The sequence below is a fragment of the Brassica rapa genome, chromosome A06 (assembly GCF_000309985.2).
Source record: "Brassica rapa cultivar Chiifu-401-42 chromosome A06, CAAS_Brap_v3.01, whole genome shotgun sequence".
NCBI lineage: Eukaryota > Viridiplantae > Streptophyta > Magnoliopsida > Brassicales > Brassicaceae > Brassica > Brassica rapa.
The window spans coordinates 2,321,496-2,345,763 of record NC_024800.2 but is presented as its reverse complement, the minus strand read 5'-3'; the positions used below and the strand labels follow the sequence as shown (position 1 = coordinate 2,345,763).

The 24,268-nt window shown below is 34.7% G+C and overlaps 6 protein-coding genes across 8 annotated transcripts; 2 read left to right on the top strand and 4 right to left on the bottom strand.

Annotated features, from left to right (window-relative positions):
• Positions 1-411: 411 nt before the first annotated feature.
• Positions 412-2,659, bottom strand: LOC103871686 (translation initiation factor IF-2). Its single transcript, XM_009149964.2, has 3 exons — positions 1,829-2,659; positions 1,632-1,716; positions 412-1,494 (listed from the first exon to the last, which is right to left on the bottom strand). The coding sequence occupies exons 1-3, from the start codon at positions 1,850-1,852 to the stop codon at positions 989-991; spliced, it is 615 nt and encodes a 204-aa protein (XP_009148212.2). The 5' UTR covers positions 1,853-2,659; the 3' UTR covers positions 412-988.
• A 395-nt stretch (positions 2,660-3,054) lies between these two features.
• On the bottom strand, positions 3,055-6,235 carry LOC103871411 (zinc finger BED domain-containing protein DAYSLEEPER). Its single transcript, XM_009149653.3, has 2 exons — positions 5,743-6,235; positions 3,055-5,249 (listed from the first exon to the last, which is right to left on the bottom strand). The coding sequence occupies exon 2, from the start codon at positions 5,228-5,230 to the stop codon at positions 3,251-3,253; it is 1,980 nt and encodes a 659-aa protein (XP_009147901.1). The 5' UTR covers positions 5,231-5,249; positions 5,743-6,235; the 3' UTR covers positions 3,055-3,250.
• Positions 6,236-7,700: 1,465 nt separating this feature from the next.
• Positions 7,701-12,293, top strand: LOC103871410 (protein DETOXIFICATION 50-like). Its single transcript, XM_033272550.1, has one exon. The coding sequence runs from the start codon at positions 9,877-9,879 to the stop codon at positions 11,389-11,391; it is 1,515 nt and encodes a 504-aa protein (XP_033128441.1). The 5' UTR covers positions 7,701-9,876; the 3' UTR covers positions 11,392-12,293.
• Positions 12,294-12,436: 143 nt separating this feature from the next.
• On the top strand, positions 12,437-15,149 carry LOC103871409 (general transcription factor IIF subunit 1). 3 transcript variants are annotated; one of them, XM_009149650.2, is made up of 6 exons: positions 12,437-12,645; positions 12,737-12,822; positions 12,913-14,250; positions 14,336-14,560; positions 14,639-14,760; positions 14,867-15,149. In XM_009149650.2, the coding sequence occupies exons 1-6, from the start codon at positions 12,643-12,645 to the stop codon at positions 14,926-14,928; spliced, it is 1,836 nt and encodes a 611-aa protein (XP_009147898.1). In that variant the 5' UTR covers positions 12,437-12,642; the 3' UTR covers positions 14,929-15,149. The 3 variants fall into 3 exon arrangements, with proteins under 3 accessions (XP_009147898.1, XP_009147897.1, XP_033128438.1); XM_009149649.2 differs by having other exon boundaries at positions 12,439-12,645; positions 14,633-14,760; XM_033272547.1 differs by lacking the exon at positions 12,437-12,645 and having other exon boundaries at positions 12,894-14,250; positions 14,633-14,760.
• A 90-nt stretch (positions 15,150-15,239) lies between these two features.
• LOC103871408 (elongator complex protein 2) lies at positions 15,240-18,916 on the bottom strand. Its single transcript, XM_009149648.3, has 8 exons — positions 18,596-18,916; positions 18,417-18,504; positions 17,969-18,054; positions 17,713-17,866; positions 16,518-17,636; positions 16,216-16,436; positions 15,961-16,138; positions 15,240-15,866 (listed from the first exon to the last, which is right to left on the bottom strand). The coding sequence occupies exons 1-8, from the start codon at positions 18,734-18,736 to the stop codon at positions 15,388-15,390; spliced, it is 2,466 nt and encodes an 821-aa protein (XP_009147896.1). The 5' UTR covers positions 18,737-18,916; the 3' UTR covers positions 15,240-15,387.
• Positions 18,917-20,211: 1,295 nt separating this feature from the next.
• Positions 20,212-22,637, bottom strand: LOC117125861. The gene has a single exon (XM_033272566.1). The coding sequence runs from the start codon at positions 22,578-22,580 to the stop codon at positions 22,242-22,244; it is 339 nt and encodes a 112-aa protein (XP_033128457.1). The 5' UTR covers positions 22,581-22,637; the 3' UTR covers positions 20,212-22,241.
• Positions 22,638-24,268: the final 1,631 nt, after the last annotated feature.

Sequence of the window (24,268 nt, the reverse complement as noted above, 5' to 3'; positions counted from 1 at the left end):
TGGATATATCCTTATTTTCTCGAGCCCTCTTAAACCTTCTATGATCTTGTTGCAGTGTTTGTTAGGAGTCGGAATGCATAGAGAGGGAAGTGTCTTTTAGATAATGGATATCATGAGCTCCAAAGGAAAATGGCATTGGACTAATCGAAAACATATACATCCATCGAGGTTGATTTTTCAGGATGATGTATGTAATATATTTGGTTTCCTAGGATCTTTATGAGTTATTTTATGGTAATCGGTAATGTAGTGAAAAGTTGCTGTAACAGTGTTAGTAAATTCTCACTTTATATCACACTCAACACTTTGACCATTTTAATTTGACACCAAATCAATCAACTAGTCAAGTTGCAATATCAGCTTTTTTACCCTCATTTTTTTGTATATCTATAGCCTTGACTATTTTATCAAGTTTTTCTTTTGAACTTCACTATTTTATCAAGTTGTAGGAAGAGGTTTGGATATAGGCCGTTAAGTAAGCGTTTTTTTTTTGTTCATTCCCTCTGGAGATGTTCAAAATGTTTTTATTTTGTCTGGTTTAGTTCAGAAAAAAAGTCTGGTTTAACCAGGTTCGTTTTTTGGTATGTTTAAACCAGGTTCGGTTTAGTGGTTGGTTGAGCCAGGTTCAGTTTCTAATAGGTTTAAGTATATACAACTTCAAAATCATAAATCTTCGTTCAGTTTCGCTACGAATTCTTTTCTTTTTTTTTTCTGGATATGGAACTGATTACACCGAATCAGTCACATTGTTTATTCGGTTTGGTATAAAAACCAGTTATTTCCATGCAATTTTGGTTTGGTTCGTTCAAATTGTTTAAAATTTTAAACCATAACTTATAGCAGTTGTATATGTATACTTAGATGTGATATATATAATTAAAGAAGCATCGTTAGTGTATTGTAAACAATGAAACAAAACATTTTAAAAAGCCTAAATTAAATAAACTAGTTAGATAGGTAAGGTAATAATGTGTGTGATATCAAGACTTCACATAATAGTGCAAGATGAGCCGGTCTCATCTCCGTACCAACCTCCACCTCCATAGCTATCATAAATGGGTCTTGAAGGATATCCATTATACATCGGCTGACCCCACTGCGTCTCCGGGTAAGACCTATATTCTTGGTAATAGCCGTTGTAAGACCCACCATACATCGGGTGACCCGGCTCTGAATTATTGATCATTGTTTGAGAACTGGAAGCTGCTGGAGCTGGAGCTGGAGCTGGAGCTGGAGCTGGAGCTGGAGCTGGAGCTGGAGCTGGAGCTGGAGCTGGAGCTGGAGCTGGAGCTGGAGCTGGTTTTGGCTTCTCTGCTTCTTTAGGCTTTTCAGGTGCCTTAGGCTTTGGTGCCATAGGGTTTTCGATACCATACTCGATCTTCTTGATAGCTCCACCTCCCTTTTTGCAGAGTTTGTCCGCAACTTTTTCAGGACTGCAACAAACCACTTTGATCGTGACTGTTTCGTTATCGTCGAACCGTTGGTCTCTTATTTCTTTAGTGTTGCAAAGGAATCAAAAGAAAACACACACACAAATTAATCATTCATTCTCTTTTTTTTTTTTGAATTATAAAATCATTCATTCTCAATATATTCAACGAAAGAAAAAAGAGAGATAAGAGATAACTTACGAGTCAGGCTACAAAGAGCCCTCTTGACTTTACTGAAGTTCTCCTCCTTGTCAAGAGGTTTCGTCGTCAACTTCATCCATGTTACCTGTTTTTATGCATATATCATTATGGTTACTTTAGTTGCTTTTATATTATAAGAACAACCTTGTTTTTGCTTGATAGGTTTTTATAGAGAAGTTATTAGATTATTTCATTACCTTCTCCTTGCCCACCACTGGCATGGTTTCCAAAAAGAGATAACGAGAGAATAAAGAGAAAGCTAACAAGGGGAGAATACAATTATGTATGATATTCTTCTATGAATTTCTATGCTTTATATATGGAGTTTCAAGAAAGATTTTAATAGGAAAATAGTTGAATAATGTACAGTTTACTTACTTATTTATTAGATTTTATATTTACGTTCAATACAAACATTTTGTATTATTTCCATTGCTATTACTAATACAAAGCCTCCAAAATGTATTATTTTGTTCAAAAAAAAACAATACAAAGTCTCCAAAATGTAAAATTTTCTTTTTATTTTGTGCAAATATCCAACTATTACTTTTCCCTACGCATTGTGAAAACAAACAAATCTAGAAAGTATAGATGCTGCTTCTTAATTCTTATTGGCATCATTGCCTCATGGCCAATGTTTTATACATACAATACAACTCTTTTAACCTACATAATTTGGTTTACTTATCTGATAGTCTAATTATTATTTATTTATTACAGTTCAATTTTTTTTTAACAAAAATGTATATTAAATTTCTTCAACAGAAATTGCATTCACCGACAGTGAAATATTCAAATTCTACTAACTTGAATGTCTTAACAATTTATTTTTCGTATATATATATAATATATCATATTTTTAATTCATTTTATAGTGAAATATGTTCTAATTAATTTTTGTTATCTGTTTTTTTTAAAAAATTTTATATAGAAAACTTAAGATATCATAGATGAAAATAAAAATTTGAGATTTTTGATAGTTTTTACGATAATATTATATAATTTAATACTTATTATTTACTATGCTCATTGTTAGGATAAAATAAAATAGAGGTTTTTTTTGTAATAATAGTACAGAAACAAGAAGTAGTGTAGTAAAACAAAAAGAATAGATCAAAAGTATTTTTTATCGATCAATAGAATAGAACGTGAATACAATTTATTTGTCCGGAAACCCTATAAGATGTGGAAGTCTGTGAAGAAATTTACCAGTAATTGAGTTATTATGATCAAAATTTTCAAAAAAACGCCACCGCAAATTACTAGAGGTTTGAGATGAAAAAATATTTGACATCGACTACGAGAAGATGATGTGGCTTGTTTTCAATTACTAAGAATGCATGTCATTTTCATGTTTCACACCATTTTATAAGATTCTACAAACAGATCTTGGGCTCCAACCGACATCAAATATAGTTGACACTGATCTTCAACCTGCAATGAATCTTGTTTGTTGTAAATTTGGGTCAACGGCTCAACGCCTCTCCAACTAGTACTCAATATCTAAAAGCAAAAACAACAACACAGATCCACACGATCCCTAGTGTTTTAAAAGAGGTAAACTCTTTATTGCAAATCATTCACACGTGGGTTAAAGACTAACCACACAAAAGAAGCACCTATGTTTCAGCTTTGACAATAGCACTTGACATTTGCACATCTGCTGCAGAAGAAGCATCACTCTCACGTAGCCATTCCTTCGCGCAAATAAGAGCCTCCACAGTCTCAGGCCTCAGTGACGTCTTGTACTCATCCATCTCCCTCGGTTCCACGTCAAAGACATAGTCAAAGGCTGCAGCCGAGACTGGGATAGCGAGGATGTCTCTAGCCATCTTCGACAATGTTGGGAACTTGAGCTTGTTCTGTTTCCACCACTCGAGAACATCAAACTCCTGAACCCGTGGTAACAGCGTTTCCTCAAGGTACTGGTCCAGCTCTGACTTCAGATTCTTCCCTGCCCTCTCCTTTATCATGAATTTGTCGAACTCTGACAGTTCATCTTCAGATGCCGGTTTCACCAGCGCCGAGAGTGCCACGTACTCGCTGAAGAGCTCGTGGATCCCATCATCCACGGTGTTGATGTTCTTCCCAGCGTCTTCACCGAATATCTTGGAGAAACTGAACTCCACGAGCTTCATCTTGAACCGAGGATCCATCACAACCGCCATTGCCAAAACCAAGCTACTCTCTCTCCAGTACTTGTCAGCCTTCTCTTTCATGGTTTTAGCAATACCCGCTACGTACGGATCCTCTCCGGCAATGGACCTAGACAGATCTGACTGCGTCTTCCACACTTCGTGGAAGAACGTAACAGCAGAGGGACTTCCAGTTGTCTGAAGAGTAGAGGCCGCTTCGAAAAGAGGCTTCAGGAGTGTGCAAAGTGTCTCCACGTGGCTCCAATCTTCTGCCGAAGGAGGAGGTTGCTTGAAGTCAGGATCAACAGTGTCTAAGCAAGAGAACACTTCCTTTAACTCTGAAGCAGCCACAAGCATCTTGTATGTTGTGTCCCATTGCGTCTGATCATCAAGAGAAAGTACCTTCTCGCCTGGAAGTTGAAGCTGTTCCATGAGCGCAACAAACCTCTCCTCATGAGACTCTGAGGTTTTCACGTGCTTCACACAGTCACGGACCTTCTTGATCACATCTTTCCCTTTATCCAGCACATCTTTAGCAATGCCACTGAATGTTCGCGCAACGCAGTTTCCTATCACCATCTGACCATTCAGAATCCCAGTGTTCTTGATGCATAGTAGAGGTCTGATGTTTTCGGCTGCAGGCTTACTCGCCGGATGGTTGAAGGTAACGCTAAACAACTTGCCCTCCAGACCCCATTCAGAAACACAATTAGCAACAGCAAGACTCAGAGCTTGTTCTGATTCTGGATAAGGCTCCATCAAAACGTTGAGAAGCTTCTTCTGTATCTTCCAATCACTGTCAATGAAGTGGCAGGTTATAAACACATAACCAAGAGTTAACTTGGAGGTCCAGAAGTCAAGAGTGAGACAGAACCGTCCAGGAATCTCTTCTAAACACTTGATGACATTCTGTTTTTCGGCAAGGTAAGTCGCCACACAGTCTCCTTGAACATTGTTGAAACTGAGAGCGTCAAAGAACTGAGGCTGGAGAGTCTGCACAAAGGAGACGAACCCTGGATGCTCAACCATGTGAAGAGGGTAGTCATGCATAGTGATCATCTTAACAATCTCACGGCGACACTTGTCCTGATCAAACACAACACAAGCACTTCTGTCCTGGGTTCGGTAACGCCTCCTCCTAGGTGTCTCACTAGGTGTCTCACTCTTGGCAGTTTGGGGTGTTGTCATTTCATTGCTGTCCTGCGTATTATGATGATGAACAAGTGCAGGACAAGTGCCTTTATCAATATGACGCTTGAGATGGCTAGTGCCAGCTACTTTTGAGCCGTTGCTGTAGGAAAAGCTCTGGTTACAGCCTTTGCAGAAAGCCCTTCTGCAACCTGGCTGTGTAAACTGGATAGTGAAGTGCTCCCAGACCTTTGACTGCTTCTTGCGTCGCTTGATGGGTTGTATCTCTGGTGTTCTATTGTCAACGCCATTGTATACCTCCAACGCTGTGTCCATCTTCTTGTTTTTCTTGCTTCTACAGAGAGCAAAATAAAAAAAACAAATGATTAAAATAATTAAAGAGACTGTGTTTGTTTCGTGTTGTGCGTTGGGCCCTATTTAAGGCCATCATCGAACCCATGGTCTATAATAATCTATATAATTAACATCTTATCGTAGGGGTAAAATCGTCATTTAAAGATATACAGATCTGGAACTTTAAAAGTCCTTAACACATCGATCAAGCATGGGCTGCAGAACGAAAACTAGAGCCCAGATTACAAGGCTCAACACGAACGTGAATCCAAGCTCTCAAAACTATAAACCTCGATATCAATTTCAAAATTGATTTGCCTCCAAACAACTTTCTCAAAATTCGATCAATTTTCAAATTGTTGACGGATTCGAATTTATTCCGAGTCTCAAGCTCTGAGAATTTCTAACATTAGAGGCAAAGTTCGCTAGATAAATTGATTTCGAGGAGATCGAGCCGAAGAACAAGAATCTCTAAAATAGATCGAGAACAATACCTGCGAGGAAGAAAGCGCGGTGGCGACGGAGGAATCGAGCGGATGTCCGGCGGAGGGAGTGGGAGAGAGAGAGAGAGATTTGGGCTTGAGAGGCTAATTGGACCTTTGGTAGAAAATAGAGATAAGAGATAAGGGTTTAGGTCGAGAAAGCTTTTTAAACTGCCTTTGGGCTCACTCTTGGGCTTTTACAACGGCCCATCTTTCGGACTTCCTTCTCACTTGTCCACGCTTTACTTTATAGCAAAATTGTTATTGGAATCGGAAAGTATATTTTAATATATTAAAATATGACATGGTTGAGAAGTTTCTTATTTGTATCAATCTCTTATTATTATTTTGTATATAAATTTAATTATAAATATTTGAGAAATATTTTAAATAAAAAATCTGTAAATAATGACCTAATTTAAAAGAAAAGAACATTTCTTCCATATTTATACTATTTTCGAAAAATTAAATTTTAATATTTAGAGATACTTTAATTTTCAAGCTTATCCTACTATATAAAAGGGACTAAATTCAAGGCTTTTGAGACTATCCACCTCAGCCAAAATATTCTCATCCAAAAAGAATTAAAAATAAATGTCATTTAGAAGATAATTAACTAATATAAAACTTTTGATATTTCTAAAAATTTCAAATTTGTAACTGCTAATTTATTACTAGAATCATATATCTATATTGAATTATGTTCTATTTTTAATCGTTACTTTAAGAGTAAATAAATTATTAATTTATAATATATATATATATATATAGTTTATAACTTTATATTGTAGTTATAAATAAATAGAAAATAACCGGGAAAGGTGAAGCTCATATAAAATTATGTAATTAAAATGGTAAAATGGTGAATATGATGAAGTGAATCTAAGAAAATTTGTTGTACAAATTATGGTGATTTCTTCGTCCACTATAATGATTTAAAATAATATATATATTCATATAAATAAGTCAATATTTGTTGTTTTTTTTGTAAGATGTTAAGATTATCATTTTCTGAAAGGTTACACTGATCCAAAGAGATTAGTTTGTGGAGCTAACCAAACGAGGATTATAGTGTTTACTTTGGAAAAAGTAATAGGTTGAACGATAGATGGCGTGCGTGTTTTTTCACATGGAAATCTGCACATATATTAAAATTGTAAGATTTGAATCATAGAGAAAATATAGTGTATATGACTGAAGTTGATTCATTCCGAAACTAAAGATGGCTAAAATTCTTCTTTGTCAAAATACATAGATGTGAATCTTATATGAATAGAGTTCTCAATTGCTTATAGCAGTGTAATAAATTCCGTGTGTAAAGGAAAAAAATGTTATATAAGTGAAAACAAAAATTATGATTTTTTTCTTGTGCCTATAGGCTCTTCGCAATTTGAAGAAGAAAGAACATATTGTGTGAAAATCTTTGGCTCGGTCAAATTTTATCGAGTTGTTTATAAAACTGTTGTTATATGATTCATGTAAATTTTCAGTGTTGATTTAAAAGCCCAAGAAAACCCATCTATACTGACTTTTTGATTTTTTTCTGTGATTTAAATTTAAAAAAGATAAAATTTTCGATAAGTTATGTAAATTCAGAACAAGTATTTAACTTTAGAAAACATTTACATGTTTCAAACTTATAATATATACATATATAATGTTTAAAATTATGTATATAAAACCTGTATAAAATGTGCTTAAATATGTTTCTCTTCTTTAATGTGTTAATTGTACTATATATAACATTATTTTAAAATTTCAAAAAGTTTATATCACATACAAAAACCATCAATAAAAAATATAATTCTCCATCTACAACCAGAAAAAAGAAAAACTATAAACATATAAATTTAAATTAAGAAAAACTAACATTGGAAAAACAAAAAATTAATGTAAAAGAAACAAACCGACAAATAATATTATAAATAAAATAAATTTATAAGACACAATCCGCGCGAAGCGCGGAAAAAATCTCTAGTTCTTATAACAATATACAAATATTCATTAAAATTTAAGAGTAACGAGAAAAATAAAATAAATGATTGTGTCAATCATATATTTATATATTTTCAGCTTTTATATAAAAATTGTAGAGTAACAATAAAGTATAATATTTTCAGTTCCTATATATTTAGTTTCATTAACTTTTAAAACACGTTTATCTAAGAATCTCATGACGACTAACATTTCTTATGTCATGAGACTAATTAAATGTTACTAACATATGCCTTATTATCCTGGAAAAAGAGAAAAACCACTGAAATGGTTTAGTTCCGCCCTATAAATTTGTGCAATGTGAGTTGTAAGATTGTCTCAAAGATCTTATGCTAGAGACTAAAGAAGATTTTGCATGAATGAATATCTGAGATCCACTCAGTCTTGCTCTTTTAATTGTATTTTTTAGTGTCAAATAGATATGCATGATTCTGATGTTGAGTTGTGAACTCGTATTTTAAGGAAATTAATATTGTTATCAAAAAGTCCAAAATTAAATAATTTTGATTGTTACTTTTGCATTTAATCTTGAACCTATTTTTATTTGACACATTTTTTTTTTCAGTTTGGCACTTTTATTTAAGCAAGATAGATTACAATATATATTAACTCATCTGAGTTAGGGACTGAGACTACAGATTTAAGAAGTAAGAACTTCTCAATTTTAATTTAAATAAAACTTCTGTTTTAACAAAACAAAAAAATTAGTATATATTAGTGAAAGCTAAATGTAAATCTTAAGAATTAAAGCTTAAAGTCTATACATTTACAAAAGCTACAATGTGTCGTTATATGAATTCAAACAGCATAAAGTTCATCTTGACTCAAATTTAACAACTTACCTGTCTGCACATATTTAAGTAGAATATGTATAAACTAAAATACAAATAGTTACATATTTGTACAATTTCAAACAGAATACATTGCATGAACTGAAACTGAATATGGAAAACAGGGAAATAATATATGTCCTCAAAATATTTACCATTTAGAGCTGAAAATATACTATTTATATGAAACGTACCACATGTCACTATGCTGATTCAAACCGCATAAATTCGTGCATTGGATTCAAATCTTGTTAAGTACATGTGTGTGCATAATCAAAGAACATATATGTATGAGGCAGCGCCAGTCCGGTTGTGGTGAAGGCCCCACTCAAGAATTGGGTTCAGTTAGTGTAAATATTGTATTAAAAAACAGTGAAAATTTAGCATTAAAAAAATTGGATAAAGGCTTGAACCCATTTAGCAGCTGCTTATGCTGCAGGCCGGGTCTGGCATGAGATCAACTCGGAAGGAAAATAGTGGAGAAAGGAAATAAAGTATATCCTCGTAAAAATTACCATACGAAGTTCGAAATCTATTGTTTGTATGGATATTTTCCACGTGTCATTATTGATTAAAAGAGAATCGAAATTGCGAGTACAAATTCAAATCTAAACCATACATGTATATGTATTTATACGAAACTAATTTATTATAATTATTGACTAAGAACAAGGACGGTGAAATTTGGAACAAAAGTAATGAAATAAAGTGTATCCTTATAACTGGTATGAGGTCAACTCGGAACAAAAATAGTGAAGCAAGGAAATAAAGTATCCCTCGTACAAAATTACCATACGAAGTTAGAAATCTATTTTTCGTATGAATGCTTTCCACGTGTCATTATTGATTAAAAGATAATCGAAATTGCGAGTACAAATTCAAATCTAAACCATACATGTATATGTATTTATACGAAACTAATTTATTATAACTATTGACTAAGAATAAGAACGGCGAAATTTGGAATAAAAGTAATGAAGTAAAATATATCCTCATAACTGGTATGAGGTCAACTCGGAAGGAAATAAAGTATATCCTCGTAAAAATTGCCATATGAAGTTGAAAATCTATTGTTTGTATGGATGCTTTCCACGTGTCATTATGGATTAAAAGAGAATCGAAATTGCGAGTACAAATTCAAGTCTAAACCATAACATGTATACCAAACTAATGTATTATAACGGTTGACTAAGAACAAGGATTGGCGAAATTTGGAAAAAAGTAATGTTAGAACCCAATGACTTTTCACTATATAAAGCCAATGCACAATGCATCACCTCTCACACCCAAAAATTCTCCTCTCTTCTAACATATAAAAAAAATGTCTCAATCAAACCATCTTACAATACCTTTACTCCAAAACATGCCTCTTCAGGAGAAACTGCATTTCCTTAAAAATTACTTTACTGGAGCATTCTCAGTCGCCAAAATCTTTTTCCCATTGCTACTCGCATCTGTTTTCACTTACCTTCGCTCCTTAGCCACTATGCATTTCCTAGGCCGTCTTGGTTCCTCTACTCTTGCTGGCTGCTCCCTTGCCCTTGCATCCGCCAACATTAGCGCTTACGCTCTGTTCTCCGGCTTGATCGGGGGCGTCGAAACCATCTGCTCACAAGCCATCGGCGCAAAACGCTATAACCTCTTCAGGGCAACCATCAGGCGAGGAATGATCCTCCTCCTCCGCACATCATTCCCTGTTTTCTTTCTCTGGTTAAACATCGAGAGGATTCTGACACTGCTTAAACAGAACGTGAAGCTTGCGTCCATAGCTGGCACCTTTCTGCTTTACTCTGTTCCGGATCTCGTCGCTCAGTCTTTATTGCACCCATTAAAAGCTTATCTCAAGACTCAGTCAAAGACTCGGCCTCTATTAATCATGACAGGAGTGACGTGTCTTCTCCACTGTCTGATCATGTACATTTTCGTGTCGCACTTCAAGTTTGAGGTTAAAGGTATCGCTGTGAGTTCTGTTTTGTCAAATTTTATCCTTGTCGCCTTTCTCTTCATCTACATCAAAAAAGAGCTAGGCAGCGACAATGACGAGGAGGAGGAGGTTACAGAGGAGTCGTACGAAGATCGTGAGAGAGAATGGAAGAAACTGTTGTATCTCGCGTTACCGAGTTGTGGAATGGGTTGTCTAGAGTTTTGGTTCTATGAGATAATGATTTTAATTTGTGGGCTTCTTGAAAAGCCCAATATAGCTATTGCTTCAATGGGCCTTATCATTCAAATCACTTCTCTTGTTTACATTTTCCCTCACTCTTTGAGCTCAGCAATCTCCACTCGGGTCGGAAACGAGCTTGGTTCGAACCGGCCACAAGCAGCGAGAAGAGCCGCCATCGTGGGACTCAGTCTCAGCATTCTCCTCGGGATCATGGCGTCCACGTTCATGTTCTCGGTCAGAAACGTATGGGCCACGTTTTTCACGGATGATGAAGACGTCATTGATTTAGTTTCCAAGGTTCTGCCGATTGTCTGCCTTTGCGAGCTAGGAAACTGCCCTCAGACGACGGTAGGTGGCGTTCTCAAAGGGTCTGCGAGGACGTGGATGGGAGCTTGGATTAATACGGTGGCGTTTTATTTCGTTGGTTCGCCTGTTGCACTGGCTCTGGCGTTTTGGTTTGGGTTTGGATTAAAGGGACTTTGGCTCGGGATGCTCGCAGCGCAGATAACTTGTGTGATTGGTATGATGGTGGCGATGTATAGGATTGATTGGGAACTTGAGGCGGAAAGGGCTAGGGATCTCACATCGGTGGATGATTGCAGAAGCGACGGTGAGGTCGAGGATGGGGAGGCTGGGAGGTTGATAAGCAGGGTCGAGTCTTTTGAGGGATAGAAGACGTACTCTGTGTCTGAAGGGGGGAAAAGTGGTCTGTCTTTTGTTATATTTTAGTCTGTTGCATTTGTGTTACAAAAAAAAAAGTATTCTGAACTCATTGTTTATGTTTTGTTTTGAATTTGTTGTTTTGTTTTTGGATTTAATGTTAACTTCTTAATTTCATCGAACTAAAGTAAACTTTGTAAGATGGAAAAATATTGGAGTAAAATTAAATGGGTTTGATTATCTTTTTTCACCACCACTACCAAACTTTACTTCTTCTTTCTTTTTGTCAATACTACCAAACTTTACTATTAGTGACAAGCAGTTATATGTTGTATCGGTGGTGCATGCTCTGCCCCGCTTTTACCTTATGCAGCCACAAATTTGGATTTAGAAAAAATGGTAGAAATTATGAATTTTCAAACTTTCACTCAGTATCTATATATTAAAACTGAAATACAAATAGAAACTAACAGTTAAAACAATTTTTTTAATTATATTTAATGCCATTCCTTTGTTACTTTTAGACATAATTAATGTTAATAAATAAATTTACAAAATACATAATAAATGACAGTTTTCATAAAATTGTATGCATATTAAAAAATTGCCAAATATTTAGCTACCAAATAGAAGATTGCAATATTTCATTTCTAAAAAAGATCTAAAATATAGAAGTCAACTTTGCAATTATATGCGTATTAAAAAATTGCCCACTTTTTTTTTGGAACACAAACATTGAATAAAAGAAAAAATGGGAGATGAATTAAAGTATACTAATATTTGTGTTTAAAAAAAAGAATTAAATTATAATATTACTTTATTGGTATATCAAAAATTAAATGATCAGATTAAGAAATGGAAATGAAAAACTTCAATACGGACCCGGGTTCAAGATTCGTTTAAAAAGAAAAAAAGATTTGTTAACATGGCTCGCCCAATTACTACGCAAACCCATTACCCACCCAATATATATAGAGCAAACCCATTACTAAGCTATGAATTTGAATATTGTCAGGCCCAATTAAAATATCAGGAAACAATATATATATATTTCTCAAGTCACTTTTATCTTCCCTGATAAAAAAAACCACTTGAGAAATATATCTGAACACCCTAAGTGCAAAGTTACAATTGTTCTACCAGACCAAAATTTGAACGGAAGTGACAGTGAAATCTGAGTTCTGCTTCTCTTCATCACGGCGAGTTACACAAACCACCACGACAACTAACACACAAAACCCTAATCTGAATTTTGCAGTAAAGATGGTAACTTTCTCTCGACAGTGGTTTATGTCTTTGCTGATTTTCAGACGAGATTTGTAAGATTTGGGTATAAAGTTTTGATCTTTTTGGTCAGGCGAATGTTTGTGAGACTTGTGGGGACGAAGGTTGGGTAGAAGCACTCATTTTCTGTGACTCTTGTAAACTTGCCGCTGTGCATCGGTGAGGAGTATATCCATCTATCTATATCCCTTGTGGTTTTGTTTTTGTGTTTTGGCTGATTTGTGATTTAGAGTGTTCCCTTTTTTGCAGCCATTGTTGTGGTATAACGCCTGTTCCTATAGATGGCTATGTGACTTGGTTCTGTTCAGACTGTGATGAGAGTGACTCTGCCTCTGATTCCGAACAAGTTGGGGTTGAGGATGTTGAATCTCTAGATGTGTCTTCTTCGCCACCAACAATGGAGGAGACTGAGACCAGAGGAGTCCCTGGTAGCAGCAAATCTAACGAATCTGTCTTGGAGATGAGTGGGAACGAAAAGAAGAAGAAGAGAAGAAAGATTGTTACTCACTCCCTTCCAGATGACACCGTTGTTGAGACCATGGAGGTGTCTAAGAAGCAAGATGGCTCAGAGAATGGAGAATCTGATGAATTGGTTGGTTTAGCGAGGAATGAAGTATCTGTCTTGGAGAAGAGTGGGAAGAAAAAGAAGAAGAAGAAGAAGAAGATAGAGAAGGGAGAAGGTAGCAATCACGTCTCGCCGGTTCTAGAGGCTGAGGGCCATGGGCTTCAGGGTACTACTAGTGTTGAGCCTATGAAGGAGTCTAAGAAGCGACAATGCTCAGAAGGCAGAGAACCTGAGGGATTGAATGTTTTAGTAGGAAATGAAGCATCCGTTTTGGAGAAGAGTGCTAAAAAGAAGAGGAGCCAAGAGAGCAGCAATCACACCTCGCCGGTTCTAAAGGCTGTGGACTGTGGGCATCAGGATACCGCCAGTGTTGAACCTATGAAGGAGTCTAAGAAGCGACAATGCTCAGAAAGTAAGGAAGCCGAGGGATTGAACGTTTTAGTAGGAAATGAAGTATCTGTTTTGGAGAAGAGTGCGAAAAAGAAGAGGATCCAAGAGAGCAGCAATCACACCTCGCCGGTTCTAAAGGATGTGGACTGTGGGCATCAGGATACCGCCAGTGTTGAAGCTATGAAGGTGTCTAAGAAGCACAAAACATCTGATGAATTGATTGGTGAGAAGAGTGAGAAAAAGAAGAAGAAGAAGAAGACAAATGAGGAGAGCAGCAATCACACTGCACCGGTTTTAGCTGCTAAAGACAATGTAGCCTGTGACACAACAGACAATGTTGAACCGGCAAAGGCACAAGAAAGCTCAGCTAGCAGGAAACCTCATGAACCGGCTGGATTAGAGAAAAATGAAGCATCAGTCTCCGAAGATGGTAACTCAACTAATGTGCCAGATGACAACTCTTGCACCACCAGCAAAAAGAGAAGATTAAGTTCTGGCAACACACAGGTTACTAGTGAAAACATGGAGTTACCTTCTTGCAAAGAAACTGAATCAAATATGCCTCAGACAAACGAGGTGATGCTGGCACTGAATAATGGTAGAGCGCAACCAATCTGCACACCGGTGTGGAGGTAAAGTAAAACACATTCCTCTCTATTTTAAGCATCTTAGTATCATCATCACTTGAGTTCTGATATGTTTTTGGTTAATATGTAGAGGGTCAGTAACTGTAAAACAAGGAAACAATTGTAGCATTCATGGACTTGTTGCTCATGTATCAAACTTAGCGTGTCCTAAAGTCTATGAGAAGGCAAGTTCATTACGCACTCGCCTATCTGCTGAAATGCTTCCGAGGTTGGAGATATGGCCACCGAGCTTTCTCAAGAACGGACCACCTACAGATGACAGTATCGCTCTTTACTTCTTCCCTTCCCATGATAGGTATGTAATATACACACACTAGAACATATGCGTATGTTGTAGAGTGTTGACCTTACCTTTTCTGTTTTCCAGTAACAGTGAAAATCTTTACTACTCCCTTGTTGATGAAATGAAGAAGAAAGATTTGGGGATGAGATGCTTGCTTGACGATGCGGAACTTCTACTTTTCACCTCGTATCAGTTACCACTGCCTTGTTGGAGTAAGTCTATAAGTCTTTTTTAAAAATCTATTACACTTCTACAGGTTGTTCATTTATGATTCTCTTGAAGTTGTTAAGCTAAAAAGGCTGAGTTTTCTTTCTGCAGAGTTTCACTCAAAGGAGTACCTGTGGGGCGTTTTCAGACGCAGAAAGACCTCTGGACATTAGTCACTAGGCTCAAACCTTTGACAGTTTCTAAATAGGAGCAAGTTTTACCACATATCTGGTTTTGGTTGTCTAATTTTTGCTAGTTGGCCAGGTTCTGTATAAAATCTACAACGAGATAGCATTGTCTGTTAGGTGGATTCATGCAACCAATTAATCAAATTAGTGAGAACTGTATGGATACAATTAGTGTGGAATGAATATGAGCAGGTCAATTACATCAAGAAGCATGATATCAAAACCCATTAGCTCACATTCTTTCTTAACATTACAGCATAATATTATTCTCTGCAATTACCAAGACGAATTCATAGTTTTTATCAACCCGACAACTTTGAAAAAGTCTGAGATATGATAACATGTTTCAACTTAGCAACCCAAAATTTGCATAAACAGTACAATGACGACAGTATAGGGAAATAGAGTTTTAGCCATTATTCAGTACAAGCTGTTTTGTGTTGCTCAGAACTTGAAGTCAAAAACTCTAACACAATTATCATCCCCACAAGAAGTTAACCTCAGCAAACTCTGGTTACTCTCGGTTGGTCTCCATGCTAACCGGTTCACAGCCGAGACATGACACATGAACGGTTCAAGCCTCAGAGCAAGAGCTGCTGTTGCTGTTGTACCTTCTTCCTCTGTTTCTTTAATCTTTATGTTCCACAGCTCAATCAGTCCACTCTCCATCCCAACAGCTATGCACCCGCTCTTCTCCTTCTGGTCTAGTCCCGTCCAAGCCACGGCTGTGACACTGCTCCCGAACTGAGGCAAGGCAAGAACCTGTTTGACGTGAGCGTCTTTCTCGATGGACCAGATCTTCACAGTCTTGTCTCTTGATGAAGTTGCGAACTGATGGCCATATGGGTTCCATGAACATGCCCAGATGATCCTCTTGTGTGCTTCGACCTTTGCCATGAGTTTGTGACTAACCTCTCCATCATCTGAACAGAAATGACCAAAGAAGAAAAAATAGATAAGACTTAGATGACTATACTGACACTCAAGACTAAAAGCTTCCAAGTTCAAGGTGTTTACCTGTTCTTTGGATAGAGAACACTGAGAAGTGACGATCTCTGGAGACAGACAAGAGCAGAGTGTCATCATAAGAGAACTCCAAGTGTGTCACTGTCAAGCTGTGAGATTGCAAACGACCAACAGCTTTCCATGTCCCAACCTCCCATAACCATATCTCCGCCATGGCTGCAGATTGAGCCTGAAAAAGTTTGTGGTTCATGCTCGGTCAAATATGTATAGAGGAGATGGAGCAAGTGCAGACATATATTAGCTTACCTTACACGATGAAGCAACAAGGCTTCCGTTGTGGTCACAGCAGAGAGAAAAGAGTTCATTACCATGACCATAGAGTTTATGAGACTCAGGCCATAAAGTATGAAACGCAAGCTGATCTTCAATTGGAGGCTCCTTCAACTCCACTGGAGCAGCCTCTGGAACCGTTTCAAATGTCTCCAAACCTTCTCCTCCCCCATTTCTCTCTAAAGGTTCACTAGAAGCTGCAAAAAAATAAAAAATAATATGAAATCTCAAGACCGTATTTGGTTAAAAGCTAGACAGGAGTTGAATCAATCACTCACAGTGTAAGTAGATAGGCTTCTGTGATAAACCAAGAGCAGACATGTTCGCCCCAAGGACCTGCACATCTGCTTGTAAATTCTCAGGGAAGCTTCCTTCTCCTCCGGCACAAGTGTGTTTCAGTGTCTTCAAGAAAGACAGAGGAGCCTCAAAAACTCTCACAACTTTCTCCTCCGCTCCACTTACAAAACGGTGGTTGCCTTTGCCTTGAACCATTGCCACACAGTTAATGTCATGACCATGAACCTGAGGACGAGCCAGCTCATGCCAATGCTCATCCTCCTCATCACTCTTCCATGACGAGAACACCCGAGTGGTCTGATCGTGGCTCACGGATAGCAAGTACTCGCCGGTTCTAGCCCACGTAATGTCAGTAACAGCAGCAAAATGACCTGAAGGGACTTTCTGCATCTGCCAGTTCTCAGACTCTTTGCTGCTACCAACATTTCTCCAGAGATGAAACGATCCACCATACCCATGAGCTAGGATGGACACACTATCTGGGCTCCAGTGACCACCGTAGAAGCCAAGAGCGCAGTGACTAAGCTCTCCAACACACACAACGTTCACCCACACACCCGTTTTCTTCTCAGGTCGCCAAATCATCATCGTCTTGTCCATTGAAGCCGATAAAATGCTCAACGGTTGGTGGTGGTCCACTGGAGGCTGCCACTCCACGGAATAGACCCAATCTTCATGTCCAATGAGAACAGATTCCACTGAAACCTGATATGTGAACCTCCCTGAGACGAAAACAGGACCTTCAATGTAAGAAGCAAGAGTGATCTCTCTTTGCCATGAGCCAACATCACCTACTAACACAAGCTTCCAGATTCGAATGACTTTGTCCTGGGAAGAACTCACAAGCATAATACTATTGGTGGTTTCTTCTCTTGGTAAAGAGAAGTCCAAACTCCTGATCCAGTCCGTGTGGCCTTTAAGCTCACAGACAGAAGTGAACTTCCCCGTTCTTTCTCCACAGTACAGTTTGATTTTGTTGTCTAATCCACCCATGGCGAGGGCGAATCGTCCAGGATTTTGAGGCAGTTCCGCTAAAGAGAGCGTTACAATTGCTTTGGAGTCGGCAGAGATGGAGTCCAAGCACGAAACTTTACATTCCTCTGCAACAAATAACACATTACAAATTATAGATAATGCTTTCAAAGACATACACTTTGTTTAACTTTTAGTGCGTACCACTAGGCTTTGATGGAAAAGAAACATCCCAGACATTCACAACTCCATCTGAAGAACCAGAAGCAAACATTGCATTGGTTTCAGAACACATAAACGCAGTGATGCAAGTTACACCTTTCTTATGAGACTGTGGAAGCTGTAGCACATGTCTCCACTGTTGTTTATAACAAACAGAACACGTAAAAAAAGGATCAGCGGTAATACAGAAACCATAAAGAAACTCAATTGAGATTTGAGAGATTGAAGGAAATTTTACATTGTTACTTTTAGTTGATAGCTCCCAAAGGATGATTACACCATCTGTATCACCTGAGAGCAGATAATGTCGGTCCAAATGCTTGGCTGCAAAAAAAATCATATTCATTTCAAGGGATTAATCAATCATTCAATGATTTTCTCCTACAATCTATATTTAAATTCTACAATCTAAACCACCAAACCGGTAAATAGAGACTATAAATAGAAATCTGAATGCGTATTTACTTCACATTTTACTAAACATGTGTCTAATAGTGCTAGCTATAACTCAAGAATCCTACAGTCTAAGATCTCTTTATGATAAAAGGAGCACACTTAGATCTAATAGATAAGTCATATAAGAATAATTAAAGCCTCCAATATCAAAAGTTTCTTCCTTTGCAATGCAAGAGATCCCAAACACAAATAGTTCAGCAAGTAAGCTAGAAGCAGAAGCAAGAAGGTACCTTTGAAAGCAAACTTGGCACTAGGTAACCAATGAGTGCAATTGACAGAAGCTTTGTGACCTGGAAGCGTTGTAAGAATCTGGGCTGTCTGAAAAAAAAACACAAGAGAAAAAAAGTCACATCTTTGCTTATTGAGAGAACAACAAAAGGGTTCTTGAAGATGAGTGAAAGAGAGAGACCTTAGGGCAGAAAATAGCAACGGCGTTTTGAGCACCGAAGGAAACGAGACCAGAAGCTCCCCAAGAGACGTTGTTGACGACTCTGTTGCATCCTGCTCCTATGAACACTCTCTTCGCTTCCACTTGGGTGTTTTTCGACATCTTTGTCGGAAGGATGGCTTTTGATCTGAAGATTACGGGGTTTCTTCTCTGTTTCTGGTGCGTATTCAAGTAAAATATCGCCGGCGGCGGAAAATCTCGCCGGGAATTGTACAGACTGAAAATTTCAGGGGAAAGCGGAGACGAACAAGGGTTATTATTACTTTCGAGTTCTGTCTGAGAGGGAGTATTTTGCTGGGCTTTAATATTGGCCCAAAGTTTATTACAATATTTATGAGTTATTGTTTGTATTGTTTAAACTTTTAATTGCACATAATTGTTTTTACTTTTAATTGCACATAATTGCACATAATTTTTTTTTATTTTAATTGCAAAACTTATAAATCTTTTAATTTAATTGCATATAATTTTTTTAATTATCAATATCAAAAGTAAATATTATAACTAAGGAAAAGCTATATAATTATTTTTCTAGTCATAATATAGATATAAGTAATACGCAGTTGGATATGTTAAAATTTTAGATTTTACCATCCATGTTATAAATGTTGAACTCTATATTTTAACTAATTCAATAATATTCACAATTTTTAAAAAGTTTCAGTTTTGCAATCAATAATTAATTTCTAGGTGTTTTTATTTATTACAATAAATAAGAAAAATAAAATTAAAAGAAATTTACAGGAATTTTCATAGTTAAACAAAAATATTTTTTACTTAAGCGACAAGTAATAGGCCAAAAATGTAACCATCATATATAAGCAAACAAACAAATGGTCAAAAAGGTTAAAACATGATTTTAATGTTGATACCATTATTAGCTAGTTAATTATATATGAAGCAAAATTATTATTAGAAAAATATAACTAATACAGTAAATTTTGTTGTTACATAGAATGTTTAAAAAATATAGGATTAACAAAAATATATTCTTAAGCATGTATACCAATAAACCTACATATAAGTTGAAGCATAATTTTAATAACAAAACGCATAGGAAATAACATCCCAAGACAATCTTCTGGAGCTTTCAGTAGAATAAAGCAACATTCTTTTGTGATAAGTTTGAACTGGAATTTCTTCACTGCATCTATGCAATTTGGAACTTTCCTAGCATCGTTTACACACTGAAATGGATTTGGTAGGAATCCTTCCTCTGACACTGGACTAAGCGGAATATTTGCATTACCTTTTGTATTTTGAGAAATCGACAATAACGTTACCATCATTAACATGGTCAATACATAAACTTTTTGCTTGTTTTCAAACATTGTTTAGTTTTTATTTATTTTGTGGTTACTACAATGACATTTTCTTGATATTTATAAATGTCTATGATCATGACTTTTCTAGTAAATGAGATATGAGGTGATTTCATTTGATTTTTTACATATATGTACTAACAATTTTAACCATATTACCTTTATTAGAAAAAAAATACAACGTATAACGCCAAATTATCAAATGTACTATAAAAATGGTACAAAATATATTATATTAACAAGTTACATGTGTTCATTATTATATTGGTAGATAATTTGATTTAAATTTAGTAACATTACGTATATGGTTTATTTTATTATTTAAACTATTAATTATTTTTTCTTAAAAATCAAGATATCCTTTATAAATTAATTGAGGAACATTAGGAAGAGACTAACCTTTGTTTTTTAATAATTACAACTGAACAAGCTGACGCGTCAAGCTGTAAGGCTCTCTCACGTTTTAATTATAAAGACCCACTAATTAATAGAGTATTTACTTATAATGTCACGGAAACCAGTTAGCCTAACCAAAAATAAGATGAATTACATTGCTTGTACAATTCATTATACATTTACCTTATTTAACATTGCGTTTCTTATTTTCCTTTATCATTGATTCTTAACGTTAATCATTACTCACTTGAAAAATACTTTACACCCAGTGATTATATATCTTTCCGCTTCTTAATATTAATGTACCTACATAGAAAAGGAACACAATATTTTAATTTTTAAAGCCCAAGATGACCAGTGGTAACTAACAGGGCCGGCTTACAAGGGGGGACAAGCGGTGCGACCGCCCCGTGTCCGAACCCGTGTCCCCCCCGTGTAATGATAAATAAGGGGCCCAATTTTTTATAAATCTATATTTTTATATATAAAAAAAATTATAAATACAATAAATAAAATTGAAAAGGGCCCAAAATTATTTGATATGTATATAGTTTTATTTTCATTACAAAATATATAAAGTATTATTGATTAAATTTTAAAAATATTTTAAACATTATCTCTATATAAATTTTAGAGAGTAAAAATTTTTTTTTTGCCCTAGGGCCCCTATCAGTGTTGAGCCGGCCCTGGTAACTAATAATGTAATGCATTATTTTGCTACTCCGGCTATCCCTTATATGTTATTACACATTATACTATATATTTTATCATTAATCAGACATGTAGATTATGTATGTGGACTAAATTTTATTAAAAACAATTTCACCCTGCAAATGGTGCAGGCTTAACAAGTTTTACAAACCTTCTTAATACCATGCTAGATTGTTAATAATAGAAAAGCTATAGTCCCCTAAGCATTATTTTAAAAGTGATTTTCGATGTGTCATCACCACAATGAAAAAATATGTTGACCTGACATGCTAATAATTATGATACGACTTGAATGTAATTGTGACATAGACATTTACATTTAATGTTGATTTATATTTTTGAAAAATCTTTTAGAAGATGATAATTAATCGTAGACAGATCATCATTAAAATAGTAATAAAAAATAATATAATAGTTAAAATAGAAATATAATTATAAATTTTAAATATTATATAATATGAAACATATTTGACTATTATTAATGTGATCGTAATGTTAACAAAATCGCCACAAAATAAGGGTGTGACCGTTATTTTCTTAGTAGGGATAAGATATCAACTAATATCTCCAATTTTCCGCGAAATACTAACAGGTTTTAAAGACTAAAAACAATTCTTATAAATCTTTTACTTTTAATTGCACATTTTTTTTAATTATCAGTATCAAGAGTAAATATTATAACTAAGGAAAAGCTATATAATTATTTTTATAGTCATAATATAGATAAGTAATACGCAGTTGGATATGTTAAAATTTTAGATTTTACCATCCATGTTTAAAATGTTGAACTCTATATTTTAACTGATTCAACATTATTCACAACTGTTTAAAAGTTTCAGTTATGCAATCAATAATTAATTTCTAAGTGTTTTTATTTATTACAATAAATAAGAAAAATAAAATTAAAAGAAATTTACAGGAATTTTCATAGTTAAACAAAAATATTTTTTACTTTAAAAAAAAATGAGCGACTAGTAATAGGCCAAAAATGTAAACATCATATATAAGCAAACAAACAAATGGTCAAAAACGTTAAAAGCATGATTTTAATGCTGATATCATTATTAGCAAGTTAATTATATATGAAGCAAAATTATTATTAAAAAAATATAACTAATACAGTAAATTTTGTTGTTACATAGAATGTTTAAAAAATATAGGATTAACAAAAAATATTCTTAAGCATGTATACCTATAAACCTACATGTAAGTTGAAGCATAATTTTAATAACAAAACGCATAGGAAATAACATCCCAAGACAATCTTCTGGAGCTTTCAGTAGAACAAAGCAACATTCTTTTGTGATAATTTTGAACTGGAATTTCTTCACTGCATTTATGCAATTTGGAACTTTCCTAGCATCGTTTACACACTGAAATGGATTTGGCAGGAATCCTTCCTCTGACATTGGAGCAAGCGGAATATTTGCATTACCTTTCGTATTTTGAGAAATCGATAGAAACGTTACCATTAATAACATGGTCAATACATAAAATTTTTGCTTTCTCTCAAACATTGTTTAGTTTGTATTTATTTTGTGGTTACTACTATGACATTTTCTTGATATTTATAAATGTCTATTATCATGACTTTTCTAGTAAATGAGATATGAGGTGATTTCATTTGATTTTTTTACATATATGTACTTGCAATTTTAACCATCTTACCTTTATTAGAAAAAAATACAACGTATAACGCCAAATTAACAAATGTACCATAAAAATGGTATAAAATATATTACATTAACAAGTTACATGTTTCATTATTATATTGGTAGATCAATTGATTTAACTTTAGTAACATTGCGTATATGGTTTATTTTATTATTAAAACTATTATTTTATTTTTAAATCAAGATATCCCTTATATATTAATTAAGGAACATTGGGAAGAGACTAATTTTTGTTTTGTAAGTAATTACAACTGAACGAGCTGACGCGTCAAGCTGTAAGGCTCTCTCACGTTTTAATTATAAAGACCCACTAATTAATAGAATATTTACTTATAATGTCACTGAAACCCGTTAGCCTAACCAAAAATAAGATGAATTGCATTGCTTGTACAATTCATTATACATTTACCTTATTTAACATTGCGTTTCTTATTTTCCTTTATCATTGATTCTTAACGTTAATCATTACTCACTTGACGAATACTTTACACCCAGTGATTATGTATCTTTCCGCTTCCAAATATTAATGTCCCTACATAGAAAAGGAACACAATATTTTAATTTTTAAAGCCCAAGAAGACCAGTGGTAACTAATAATGTAATGCATTATTTTGCTACTCGGACTATCCCTTATATATTATTACACATTATAATATATATTTTATCATTAATCAGACATGTAGATTATGTATGTTGACTAAATTTTATTAAAACCAATTTCACCCTGCAAATGTAACTAAGTTTTTTTTATTACAAACCTTCTTAATACCATGATAGATTGTTAATAATAGAAAAGCTATTGTCCCCTAAATATTATTTCAGAAGTGATTTTCCATGTGTCATCACCACAATAAAAAAAAATGATGACCTGACATGCTAATAATTATGATACGGCTTGAAGGTAATTGTGACATAGACATTTACATTTAATGTTAATTTATATTTTTGGAAAGTATTTAGAGTATGGTAATAAATCGTAGATCATGATTAAAATAATAATAAATAATATGAAATAGAAATATAATTATAATTTTAATTACGATATAGTATGAAACATATTTGACTATTGTTAATGTGATCGTAATGTTAACAATATCGCCACACAATAAAAGGTTTAACCATTATTTTCTTAATAGGGATAAGGTATCAACTATTATCTCTCATTTTCTGCGAAATACTAATAGGTTTGAAAGACTAAAAAAAATCTTATAAATCTTTTACTTTTAATTGCACATAATGTTTTTAATTATCAATGTCAAGAATAAATATTATAATTAAGGAAAAGCTATAGAATTATTTTTCTAGTCATAATATAGATAAGTAATACGCATTTGGATATGTTAAAATTTTAGATTTTACCATCCATGTTGTAAATGTTGAACTCTATATTTTAACTAATTCAATATTATTCACAATTGTTTAAAAGTTGCAGTTTTGCAATAAATAAATAATTTCTAAGTGATTTTCTGTATTACAATAAATAGGAAAAATAAAATTAAAAGAAATTTACAGAAATTTTCATAGTTAAGCAA

What these genes read in the sequence shown, in the direction of transcription:
- LOC103871686 (XM_009149964.2), bottom strand. Translation starts at nt 1,852, where the DNA reads ATGCCAGTGGTGGGCAAGGAGAAG. An exon ending in CAGTGGTGGGCAAGGAGAAG is followed by an intron (nt 1,717 to 1,828) that starts GTAATGAAATAA and finishes GCATAAAAACAG; the next exon opens with GTAACATGGATGAAGTTGAC. An exon ending in GGCTCTTTGTAGCCTGACTC is followed by an intron (nt 1,495 to 1,631) that starts GTAAGTTATCTC and finishes GCAACACTAAAG; the next exon opens with AAATAAGAGACCAACGGTTC.
- LOC103871411 (XM_009149653.3), bottom strand. Translation starts at nt 5,230, where the DNA reads ATGGACACAGCGTTGGAGGTATACAATGGCGTTGACAATAGAACACCA.
- LOC103871410 (XM_033272550.1), top strand. Translation starts at nt 9,877, where the DNA reads ATGTCTCAATCAAACCATCTTACAATACCTTTACTCCAAAACATGCCT.
- LOC103871409 (XM_009149649.2), top strand. An exon ending in AAACTTGCCGCTGTGCATCG is followed by an intron (nt 12,823 to 12,912) that starts GTGAGGAGTATA and finishes CCTTTTTTGCAG; the next exon opens with CCATTGTTGTGGTATAACGC. An exon ending in TTCTTCCCTTCCCATGATAG is followed by an intron (nt 14,561 to 14,632) that starts GTATGTAATATA and finishes TCTGTTTTCCAG; the next exon opens with TAACAGTGAAAATCTTTACT.
- LOC103871408 (XM_009149648.3), bottom strand. Translation starts at nt 18,736, where the DNA reads ATGTCGAAAAACACCCAAGTGGAAGCGAAGAGAGTGTTCATAGGAGCA. An exon ending in TTGCTATTTTCTGCCCTAAG is followed by an intron (nt 18,505 to 18,595) that starts GTCTCTCTCTTT and finishes TTTTTTTTTCAG; the next exon opens with ACAGCCCAGATTCTTACAAC. An exon ending in TTGTTGCTTCATCGTGTAAG is followed by an intron (nt 16,139 to 16,215) that starts GTAAGCTAATAT and finishes AAACTTTTTCAG; the next exon opens with GCTCAATCTGCAGCCATGGC.
- LOC117125861 (XM_033272566.1), bottom strand. Translation starts at nt 22,580, where the DNA reads ATGTTTGAGAGAAAGCAAAAATTTTATGTATTGACCATGTTATTAATG.